General features: G+C 37.7%; 2 protein-coding genes across 4 annotated transcripts; one reads left to right on the forward strand and one right to left on the reverse strand.

Moving 5' to 3' along the window:
- Positions 1 to 35: 35 nt before the first annotated feature.
- h3f3a (H3 histone, family 3A) lies at positions 36 to 2444 on the forward strand. 2 transcript variants are annotated; one of them, XM_079887525.1, is made up of 4 exons: positions 36 to 689; positions 1570 to 1710; positions 1834 to 1987; positions 2077 to 2444. In XM_079887525.1, exons 2-4 carry the CDS (start codon positions 1583 to 1585, stop codon positions 2203 to 2205), a joined length of 411 nt encoding a protein of 136 aa, XP_079743651.1. In that variant the 5' UTR covers positions 36 to 689; positions 1570 to 1582; the 3' UTR covers positions 2206 to 2444. The 2 variants fall into 2 exon arrangements, with proteins under 2 accessions (XP_079743651.1, XP_079743652.1); XM_079887526.1 differs by having other exon boundaries at positions 622 to 683.
- A 4434-nt stretch (positions 2445 to 6878) lies between these two features.
- Positions 6879 to 12561, reverse strand: gper1 (G protein-coupled estrogen receptor 1). 2 transcript variants are annotated; one of them, XM_079894787.1, is made up of 2 exons: positions 12381 to 12561; positions 6879 to 9068 (listed from the first exon to the last, which is right to left on the reverse strand). In XM_079894787.1, exon 2 carries the CDS (start codon positions 8661 to 8663, stop codon positions 7602 to 7604), a length of 1062 nt encoding a protein of 353 aa, XP_079750913.1. In that variant the 5' UTR covers positions 8664 to 9068; positions 12381 to 12561; the 3' UTR covers positions 6879 to 7601. The 2 variants fall into 2 exon arrangements, with proteins under 2 accessions (XP_079750913.1, XP_079750914.1); XM_079894788.1 differs by having other exon boundaries at positions 7306 to 9068; positions 12377 to 12402.

A 12561-nucleotide genomic window follows, 5' to 3' on the forward strand; every position in this document is an offset into this window, starting at 1 on the left:
GCCAATATGAGCAACTGGCGGGACAAACAAATACTAGGAGACAATGACCATGCTGCATAGCAGCAGTGCCATAATGCAAAACAAGACTGCAACGTGGCGTCAAAATTATTTAGAAATATAACGAAACAATAAAATATAATAAAATCACAAAATAACACATTGCTGATTATTTATCTAGTAGGAATTTATATATCTTAATTCTTAGGAGTGCAGTGCTGATGTTTTTGATATTAACCGTTTTCTGATTTATGACTATTTCGCTGTAATTTCAGCTGCAATTAAAATACGTTTATGTTTAGAAAAAATACGTATAACGTTACAACCCCCTAAATGGGGGTTTGGGAACGTCATAAGTAGCCTAATTCAAGTACATGTTACTCCAGTACCTGTAAATCAACTTTTGTTTTACTCAAAATAATTTTATGATTACATTATCAGCTGTGGGACAAATTGTATATTCAAAATTATAAAAAAAAAAAAAAAAAAAAAGGTAAACAATGTACGGTAAATAAAGCGAAACGACAAGAGGAGGGGTTTGTTTTAAGTTGAACCAATGAGAAACGAGAACGTCATATATGGGCGTGTCTACGCGCCAAGCCACAGAAATATATAAATAGAAGCCCAGCCCTCTCTTTTTCAAATACGAGAAATACACCGTGGGAGAAAGATCGTGGTTCAACGAGGTTTGTGTGAGTAAACTTTAAATTATTTGGTAGGTATTTCGACATTAGACTGTAATCATAATATTTCCACTAGTGCTAGTTTAAAACAAGTCAATAAGACATTTATAGAGTTGATCGGATTTTCAGTTTCTCGTCCTTATTGATGGATCATGTTCTTGCTGATTTGTTAGTTTGGATTTAATATTTCAAACACTTTTGTCTTTGAACATAGTTCACTTAAACATGATATGGCGTTTTCATACACGTTAAATTCGTCGTCTTGGCGGGCTTTGGGAGTATAAGTGGCATCTGATAATTATGTGCTGGTTTGTCGATCTACCTTTTTGCCCGCCATTTTGGACAATGGTTTGTTCAGCTTGTTCTTGAAGAGGTCGAGGCGAGTAACCGGTTGTTCAACAAATGCTGCATTAAATTAACTTTCCCCCGTGCCTCTGAACACTTTCCCGCTCTTTCTACATGACGCAATTGATGTATTCTTAGCTGAAAGTGAGTTTCGGGGTGGGCTGATGTTTAATCTGCTGTGAACCGGGTCCTGCTTCAGATGGAGGCTGATGTACCGGGCGGCTGTTTAACAACAACAGCATCTCCTGTCGTCTAATGCAAATGTTCATCTGCGGTGCTCGCTTGGCTGTGTTCACGCATTACAAATTACGCATGGGTTTTGGCTGGTCTGTTTAGATTCCCATATTGTAGGCACGTAACGTTGTACATCTTTATAAAACGAGACATTTTTAGATCAAGTAGCTGCAGCTCTTGAGCGGAAGTGCTAAAAGCAAGCCACAGGACCCGGATGAAACCGCCATTTTAAGTTACCGTTTGGATTTTTTTTTTTTAAACGGGAAGAATTCATTATTTAAATCTTTTTTTTTTGTGTGTGTAATCTTAGAGATTGAGAGAAAATGGCTCGTACCAAGCAGACCGCGCGTAAATCCACTGGAGGAAAGGCGCCAAGAAAACAGCTGGCGACTAAAGCCGCTAGGAAGAGCGCGCCCTCTACTGGTGGCGTCAAGAAGCCCCACAGATACAGGTGGGTCTGAGAGATACTGTTTTTTTGTTTTTTTTTTTTTTTTTTTTTTTAACTGAACAACACGCATGCTTAATGCAGTTTATTATAACCGATAAACCATGTTGTTTTTCTTCCTCACTTTAGGCCTGGAACTGTTGCTCTGAGAGAGATTCGTCGTTATCAGAAGTCAACAGAGTTGCTGATCCGCAAGTTGCCATTTCAGCGTCTGGTCAGGGAGATCGCACAGGACTTCAAAACCGACCTGAGGTTCCAGAGTGCAGCCATTGGTGCACTTCAGGTGCGTAACTTATTATCATTATTATGATTATTGTTTTAATATACTTTAAACTTTATATCCAGTATTAACTTTTGCTTGTCTGCTTACAGGAAGCAAGTGAGGCCTACCTTGTCGGCCTGTTTGAGGACACTAACTTGTGCGCCATTCATGCCAAGAGAGTCACAATCATGCCCAAGGATATCCAGCTTGCAAGGCGAATCCGAGGAGAGAGGGCCTAATTTTTTTTATTTTTTTTTATCCTTTTATTTTATTTTTTACTTTTATTGAGAAACACTCAAAGTAAAAGCAATGGATTTGTACATTGGAGTCATTTTGTAAAGCATTCCTTACAGACTCAGGTTTTTAAAGTGAGTGTCTAGATTAACCATTGTAGAGCTCATTGTGAAGCAGCTTTAGTTGCATGCGTAAAATATTTATCACATCTTTTACATTGATCATTGGGTTGTAAATAAAATTACTCTACCTCAAAATTGTGCTGGTTATTCTGTGTGTTATGTTTTAATGGATTTTGATTGAGGCTTAAATTATACTATGACCACTACTGAAGACTTATAAGACAGTGTTAGAGTTAAGTGTTTCTAGTTTTATTAGTTGAAAGCTGCCTGATTTATGGCATGAAGACTCATCTTTCCTCCACAAGAGGGCAGGATCGTGTCGGTTTTGTGCACTTTGCATCCTTTCCATCAAATTATATTTAGTTTTTGTATTTTGGTTGTTAGGGATGGTCTTGCCATTTATACGTTATGCATATAATTCGCCATATTTGATAGCAATTGTAAATGAGATTTATACACACAAGGAATAAAAATGTGATGTCAGAATTAAACCGGCAATGTGTTTACGACCTCGATATAGCATAGGCTAGTAAAATTATTCAAGTAGTTTACTGGAGTGTGCAGTGTCTAGTATGCTTGTTTCACTTGAAAAATAACCTGCACAGCTTAGCTGTCAAAACTAATTGACCCCGCTTTGTTTATACGTTGCTTTAACTCATCAAAATAAGTTTGATCATTTGTCAACTTAAGTTTTACAAGATTCAAGACATGTTAAGTCAGTTTTATGTTATTTAAAGTGAAATGTACTTTTAAGGCAGCAACTTTTTTTTTTTTTAAACAAAATTTCACATTTAGCCTACACTGAACGAAGCTGATTCATAGGCTGTTACTCGACAATACTGAACATTTCACCCTGTTTAACTCGTCCAAAACGCTGAGGTGCCATTGCATTATTCCGTATTTTATAAAATGCCATTACTCTCATTATTCTCGGGACTGGATTATCTTCCTGAACGTGCTCGTATTTGGCGCCCTCTCGTGGCCAGTGGTGAGTTTGCGCTTCTATGTTGTTGTTTTTTTTAGTATCTTAATGTTCTGGTTTAGCCTATCATGTTATGTAGGTTTTTACTTATGGTATTTATTTTGAGGCATTATAAGAGCTACACCTCTGAACTGAAACACTTGTGCAATGCTCTAATAGACCCTCTTGATGTTACCTAAGTTATCTCTGTTCTCTTTTTTTTTTTAGAGAAGATTATAATATGTAAATGTAATTGTGAATCAGATCTTTTATTCAAACTCATATTCCCTAAGCATATGCATTAATTCTCACTACTTTAATTACCTGACCAAAGGCAGTCGCGCTTCGGTGTTGTAAGTCTTGTGTTTTATAAGCTTTCAGCTTATCATTCTCTTCCAAGCCACAATATTTTTGTGCAAATTATTTGGATCAATTCGAATATGAAGAACTCTTTTTGTGTGCTCAAATGTATTGAGGTTTAAATTGTTTATGTGTGAAATACAGACCGTAAGCATATAAGCATTGAAAACCATAAGACGGCATGAGTTTGATAAACAGATTCATTTAACCGCATCAAAAGAGAAATCTCACAGACAAATAGGACTCAATGACGTCAGATCCTTCAACCCTGAGCCCTACTCCGGTCCCAGCTGCAGACACACACTCTTCTCACAGTCTCTGTCCGTCACCTCTTGCTCTGTGTCTTTCTCAGAGTCGTCCCGTGTCTATTTATTTGTATTTATACAGATATGAAATTAACTATGTCTCGCTTTGGCTCTTTCCCAAGGGATCGACTGTGGGGATCCGGGTTTCGTCTCTGTTGTCTAATGAGCCTGTCTGTCGTTATTTCACTTTTCTGTATCTTTCTGGGATGCTCACATCCTAAGGCTGTTCTCATCATGGATTCTCAAATCTCTGTTAGAGGCACACAACCTTACCCATGCCCTATAGGTCTGTCTGAGACAGAAGTTTCCTCAAGTCACTTTAGTTCATGTTTTAATGTGTGGATTTTTAAAAATTATATTTGACCATACAATAGTAAATTATACTGTGATGATGTCTATACAAATTCATGAATAGTTATTCAAACAATGCTTACATATTTTTCCCAGGCTGGGCTGTCACAGCTGGAAAAACATTTCTTGGTTTTGCCAGGCTGTATCTCTCTATCTCTCATATACTGAAAGATGCTGGAAACATGCAGTCATTGCATTTTATCAACTATAAACCATCTCAACAAATGGATTTTACAATCAAAATCTTTCGCAGCTTTCTCCAAATGATCTTTATCCACAATCAGAGTTATTTTAGAATTATTTAGTATTTCTTAATATTTTGAATGAACTTTTTTATATAGGCTATATTTCGAGCTTTCATTATACTTTTATTTTAACTTTTAAGAATTTGGTAACACTGTATTTTGATAATCCACTTTAGACATTCTAGTAACTATAAGTAATTTGGCAACTACGTCAACTTATTCTACTAACGCAAACCCTACCATTCGACTAACACAATGAGAGTTAGTTGCCATGTAGTTGCAAAGTTATTTTAGTATTTTATTTCAGTAAGTTGCCATGGCATTGCTATTGCTATATTTTTAAGCACATTTTTCATCTAATATTTATATGGCTTAAAGGTGCTCTAAGCGATGTTGGGTGACGTCACTTCTTGTTGACGTTCGAAGTATTGTCAAACAAAACGGAGGCTAGCTCGACCCTCCCTCCTCCTCATCCCACCCCCTCCCCCGATATAAATTCTGGACTTTGCGCGTTCCTTCTCCTTTTCCCTCTTCTTTGCTATTTGTTCATCGGAACGTCGTCTCTTTGTGTGTCGGCCATATCAAAATTCAAGAGAGTATAATTCTAACGTTAGTCGTTGTCTAGGACGTCTTTCCTCTAGCTAACTTCCCTCTTCATGCTTCTCTCTCCTTCACTCCCCACGCCCCAACCCCCACCCCCAAATCATTCTTGTCTGTAATTGGCTGGAACACTGTTTGTTATGTTTTGTGGTCCAGGCTGGGCCAGTTTGTTTTTGTTGCCGTTTGTGGAGCCTGGGCTGTCTACAGAGATCACGTTTTTTTACAGTGTGTTCAGGGGACAGGCAGCTAGCGGACAGTGAAGAGATGTTTGCTGTATGTGACGAAAAACGCTGTTTTGGCCTGAAAAACGGGTGACATCGCTTAGAGCACCTTTAACTGACTGACTCAAAATAGTCTGTGACTAAAACTGCAGGACACCCTGAGAAGTGAGAAGTGTGAAGTGATTTTTAAATTTCAAAATGAGAAACAATACAAAATTTTTCTTAAATTGAAATTTCTTAATTTTTTTTTTTTTTTTTTAAGATAGTGACATTATTTTCATGGCCCAAAATCACTGAAATTCATTACCATAAGTAGTCCAGTCATGTTACTTTGGAATTTTTTTTTTTTTTTTATTATTATTTATGTTTTTTTTTATATATAATTCCCATTAGTCTCATGATTCTCACGAGATTCTCATTATAATTAAATTAGAATAAAAACAAAATCACAGCAGCTTGTCTCCAGACAGGAGACGTAAACAATATGCACTTTTATTGGCCAAAATGTGTCTAATTACGAAATATGTCTACTTTTTCATAATATGACAGGCACTAAAATGTTCCCTAGATTAAATTATGGTCTCGATTTGCTGTTTGTGCAGGCCAGTCAATTTCCTGTGGTATTTGCCATAGATAATAAACAGTAAGTGATTTGCCTGTGGTATTTGCCATAGATAATAAACAGTAAGTGATTTACCTGTGGAGTAAAACCAACCCTATATTTTATTGTACTGTACTGCAGTACAGTATTTTCTATCTAAGAAGGGAATAAATCAATTATGCATCAATATTGCTTCGCCTTTCTATAGTGTAGCAGACAGATTTCTAGTAGTGAAAACCTAAATATTACAAAATAAGATCATTTTATTACTTTAATGTGAAAATGAGGTTATTCAACCATTCATGAAATCAACTCTTTCAGGCTCGAATGCATTACATCATGCTTCACCCAGACCGTTGTATTGATTAAACATCATTCTGTGTGATGCACTGCTCAACTGGACTGATAAAAATCCCCAAGAGACCAACCTTAGGATTATTTTTTTAAATCCTCATTTTCCTTTTATTTGTTTATCTTTGTTCTATTTTACTTGGGAAGGAGCCCTCAGACTGCCACTGTGTTTATGATTAATTCGAGTCATATATTGTTTTAGCCCGTGGCATGAGAGGGCTCTCTCTAGGGGAGAACATCAGCTTCCTGTTATCAAGACCGACACTCTTGTTATCATTTCATAATCATTTCTGTATACAAAACTATTCAAGTGATACTCAAATCATCTTAACACATTCTTGACAAACAGTGAAACCAAATATTTTCAGGTCTTACTTTGTATCAATACAGTCTCGACAATGAACAGTTTGATTCTAAATAAATTAAACCTTTGTGGAATTACTTCATATAGTTCAAAGCGATTTACTGCAAGCGTCCTTGTTTTTGCTAAAGGAATGGGAAAGCAATGGATAGCAGTCTGGATCAAATAAACAGCAGCGTTGGACACCGCACATCTGAAGTCTTGGATAATACGTTTATATCCTGCTCTGCAAACACCTGCCCACTGACTCCAACTTCAGGGAAACAGGAGCCAACACCTGGGTTTAGTGCCGCTAACACTTGTCCAAATGAGCAGTAATCCACCAAATATGTGTGCATTGAGCTGAATTTACTTCAATGTTTCCCTAATGATGTTTTTCATGTAAACCTTGTACATGAACTTCACCTTGTCAAACATCATTACTGTTTATCACCGTTTACAGAATCCCTAAAAGTGGCTGGAAGTAAATCTCACACTTGAAATTGTCTAAATTCTCACTCCTACAAAATATGCATTTATTCAGTCTTGAAGCAGAACAGACCAAGTCGTTGATTGCATCGGTTTCAACAACGTCAATATATGAACAGGAGAATATATTTCGCAATGACTCAGACAGGAAATGGGTCGCAGGCACTTCGATGACTTTATTTGTTACTTTAGAATGGGCTCACAGAGAATATGGTCCTATAAAAGTCTTTGTTTTTGACATGCCATCTCTATTTATTTAAATGATCTGTAAAGGCCAAGCTCTGCATCCGTGCCTTGTAATCCACTTCATCAGCAAATAATCCTTATTTCACCCATCTGACTTAAACATGAAGCAGTGTTCGTTACGTCAACCCACATGTCACTTCTTGATCAAGTTCTGGAGAGCAAGACAAGGCAGATGACAACTTCCGGAGCTTCAGGCTGCCGAACTCGCGCTACACTTCGGACTCGCCCCTGACAGGGATGTGCAAGTCCAGAGTGTGATTACAGAAGCGGTAAACCACGGACCAGCTGGCCTTCCGCTTGATGAAGAGCCGTAGCTTGTCCCTGAAAGTCTCCCCGAGGAAGCTGTATATGATAGGGTTCAGGCAGCTGTTGGAGAACGCAGCCAGGTTGACGATGTGCCCGGTCAACGGGTAGTCGTGCCACAGCATGGTGTCGCTACGTTTCGATGGGTCGGCCGTGCCCTGGAGCAGCTGGATGCTAATGAAGACATTCTCGGGCAGCCAGCAAATAAAGAACACCAGCACGACCACCACGATCATGCGCAGGGCCTTCTGCCGGCGAGGCCACAGTCCCTTGTGCTTCTGGGCACGCATGAGGATGCGGACGATTAGGGAGTAGCACAGGCCAATGATTGAGAAGGGCACCAGAAATCCAATCGTCACCTCCAGCCACTGGATCTCGATGACGTTGGCGAAGCAGAAGTGCACCTCGCCGGTGTGCTGCGTCTGCACGATGGTGAAGGGAAGCAGAGTCGCCAAGATGGAGGCCATCCAGATGAGGCTGCAGCTGAGTTTGGCGTGCTGCATAGTTCGCAGCGGACTGCTGCTAATGGAGCTGGCGAGAGCGACATAGCGGTCGAAACTCATCCATGTCAGGAAGAAGATGCTGCTGTACATGTTCACCTGGAGGAAAAGCGACATGAAGGTACAGAGGACGGCATAGTCGTAGTACTTCTCGTTGAGATTGAAGACCTCGATGAGCGAATCCGCCACTAGAATAAGGTCCGCCACGGCCAGGTTGACGAAGTACAGATCAGGGATGGTCATCTTGTCCCTGTGGTTGAGGTTGACCACCAAAATGAGGATGTTCCCGATGAAGCCGATGGGGAACAGGAATATGGTGTACAGGCAGGAGAGGAACAGGCCGATGACGTAAAACTCATAGGTGTCTATGCTTTCCTTCACATCGGTTAGGTTGAATTCGTACGAAGCATTGAACTGCTCAGTGCCATTCACGTAAATCGTTATCACAGTGGTAGTCTGCTCTTCCATACTGGCCAAGTCTCTGTTTTAGATGCTTTGAATGGTGCTACATACTTCATTTGTATCAGTGCCCAGTTCACTTTGTAGAGAGGATCCTTCATGCTGCATTTGCATTCTGATGACAACCTGTGCTTAACACGTGGACGCGGCTCAAAGTTTGGTAGATGCCATCCAGAAAGAGATGCAGCCAAGGTAGAAGACCTCCATTTTCAGGGCAGTCTCTCAGCTATGGAGGCTGCCTGGACTTGTGTGATCCATTGCACCAACACCAAGAGTCTCTCCTTAGGGATTGTGCTTCTTTTTTTTCTTTAGCACACTTTGCTCTTTACACGTGTTTGATCCAGTGCAGTCTGCTCTCCTCCAGTCCGTAAGCATGATTTTTTTAGTCCACCAATGACACCACCACTTTGACACCTGATGAAGAGAGAAAGAGAGAGAAAGAAGGAAAATAATATCTGAAGACTAAAGTTTCTTTTGTGGCATCACCTGTTTCATTGACATAATTAATTGAACTGTTACATGGAAAAGTCCACCACAAAAAAGACAAATTCTGTCATCATTTACTCATCCACAGCTCATTCCAAACCTGTATGATTCTATCATACAGTCTGCTTCGGATGGTAAGTCATACCATCCCTTTAATGAAAATATCATGTTAAATTTCTGCTTTCGCACTTGATGGCAGCTCTCATAACAGTTTTTAATCGATTCTCCTTAAGGATTGAGTGTCTACAAGTTTATTAAAATGCAAAGCGATGTCTTAAACAGATGCATTGAAGCACCTTGAGCTGTCAGACCCATGTGCTAAACTCACAATTATTAAACAGCAAAAAGACGAGCTGTACAACTGCTTCATAGGAATAGATGCGGCCCAAGTAGATTTTCTTCACGGGAGGCTAATAACATCATGTTCATAACTGATTTTGACTACACTAATGTATTGCGATTTTGGAGAGATAAACTCTCCAAGGTAGTAAACTGTGATATTTTTAACTGTGATAGAGTTAATGGGTGTCAAAAGAACAATGAATCTCATTATATTAGTAATTTTAGATTAATATACCATAGGACCATGTATATCATGAATAATGATGTGTAAAGATAAAGCTAATATTCCATGCTATTTAAAATACCCATTATGCAACAATTACCATATATCTGAAACAGAAATGTAGATATTTAGATATAGGATCTGTATTAATCCAAATAAATTTGGTAAACAAATCATATGCAAGAAGTATCTTAATGAGAACTAAAATAAGGTATGGTGGCCTAAACTTCAGTGGCCAATCAGGGCATATCAGACTTTTCAATTCCTACATAGATAATTGCAACAAAGGCTACATCAATTTTGTAATGAAATAAACACGATAAACATGATTTTTATGAGGTATATGTGCTGTCACATCCATGACACTAGCACTCATCTAGTTTAAAGAACGATGGAGAAATAACCAGGCCAGGTTGTTTTAAATGCTCCAGACCTGGGACGAGACGTCCCTGATGCATGACTTCATCAAGGACTCTGATGATGAATAATCGAGTATATTTAACACACTCGGTCAGGTTTTAAGCATTTAACATGATGTAAAGTGCTCGTATCCGAGTGAGACGCAAATAAATGTCATTTACTTCGATAAAACACCTGTGTATGAGGTCTATGTGACTATGAGGTCTGGACTCGGAATACGTCAACCTTTAAAAGAATCGACCCGGATTAAACCCCAAATGAAATGGGTCGGCATGCAGCAGAAACGTTTACAAAGTACAGCCATCTATCCAAAATTAGACCGCTTATTTTCAGCCTTATGCTGATGGCTTTTTAAGAGCATAAAGGTTTGGATATTTGGACAATTCCATGCGCAGTGCAATCAAATGCAGCCTTTACTGAGATTGACAGTTTGCAATATCTGTCTCAATAAAAATAGAGAAAAATGTATTTAGAAGTAACTTTAAAGTTTTCTTGGATATATAATCACAGTGCACATTAGAGGCCATTAAGCTACTATAAACTAATACAAAATTTGCTTTCATTTCAGAATTACCATAACAAACAAAACTGTGAAAGTTTGAGTCTGATCCTATAATTGTAATTCATTCTCAACAGCAGACCCATTCAGAGTTCCTCACTGCATAATAGATAAAGGAACATTTGTTACTGCCTAAAATTAAATCTTCTTCAAAAGACCCAGGACAATATAATCCCAAATTTACTCACAGCTGCAAGATGACATGAACAATTTATCAGGATATTAGTGATGGAGTAACACAAGACAAGCACACAAGCACCAAGATAATTGAAAGGCTCATTTGGAGAGACAGAGAGAAGAATGACTGAGCTGCTTCATCAATTATTTGAAATCTCTGTGCATCTGTGAAATTAAGCTGCAATAGAAGACTTCAGATTGTTTTCCCCCTGTTGAAAAGACCATATTACACTAGCATGAATTTCCATGATGTTCCAGGCTGGTTTATGCTGGTTCATGATGCTTTGGTGCTGGTCTAACAGGTGCAAAAACAAAGCCAAGCTCACTCTAAAAAAAATGCTGGGTTGTTTCCACCCATGTTTGAGTCGAATATGGACAAACCCAATTTTTATATTACATTTTAAACCCAATGGTTGGGTTTATCCATATTTGACCCAAACTTGTATTTAGCATTTTTAGAGTGTGTCCAACAAAACTATAGGCAGGGGAAGACAGTCCACCAGCATAGTCTTTAGGGAAGCTGGTTGACCTAAATAGTCTGGCTGGTTAAGATATTAACCCTCCTGTTCCATAGACATTTCAATAGTAAAAAACAAACAAAAAACATAATTAACATTAATTTATCAGGTAATTTTGGATGACTTTCATAATCAAATATTATGAGAAATTATTAATAAAATCATTTTAATAATGATAATAAAAATTATATATATATATATATATATATATATATATATATATATATATATATATATATATTTAACTTATGTCTGAGGACTCATAGACCCCAGATATGATATTGAGTATTGAGTTTTCATTTGAATTTCACTTTTAATATTATTTTAATTTTGTTATATGCATGTGTCATTTTATAGTATTTATTAATATTTTGAATTAGACTTCATTTTAATTTTACTTTAAGTTTAAGTAATTTTAGAACTTACAACTTATTTTAAATGCAGCATTTCTTGTTTTTCTTAATTTCCGCTTTTATTTAAGTTGATGTTTATCATCTAATATTCATATATTAATTTTAGCTTTATTTCAATGAATGAAAATAATCTGATAAAGTTTTAGTTAACAATATCAACCCTGACACACAGTAGCGGTACATTCAAGTTTACATTGATTTATTTTGTCTTTTCCTCTAATGTGTTTTTGAAGTGGTCAAACAGAAACAAATGTATTGGTAAAACAGTAATTTGTGAATTATTTATTTATTTTTACAGACAAGGCACATTTCCATTTAAACATGTTAAAGGAAAATTAAAGGTTAATTTCAAAATTACAATTATATTTTTTTCCCATCTGGGACATTACGAATGTAAAGTCTATATCGTCACACTTGCATCCAAAACACAAAATTTGATGCTCACCAGCCGTTGGGTCTTTTCAACTGCGTTTGTTTTACAGATTAGCTTAATTTCGGTTGTAATTCAACTATGATGCAATATATTATTACTTAATGAAATTTGTGAGTCCCATGCAGTGAAAATAATAGAGTCAAAAAGTCACTTACTTTATTCACGAGGGCTTGTGATGCAGTCAGTGGAGAGTTTCTGCAGATTTGTAATCCCTTTACCAAGACAAGATCCACCGTCTGTGCCACCTACTGTTATAAGACAACTCGCTTCTGTCAGTGAGACGGTCCAGAGAAGAATATCACTACAGCTTCTTTCTTTTCTGGTCACTTGTTCACT

The sequence above is a fragment of the Squalius cephalus genome (genome assembly GCF_949319135.1).
Source record: "Squalius cephalus genome assembly, chromosome: 1".
NCBI classification, from domain to species: domain Eukaryota; kingdom Metazoa; phylum Chordata; class Actinopteri; order Cypriniformes; family Leuciscidae; genus Squalius; species Squalius cephalus.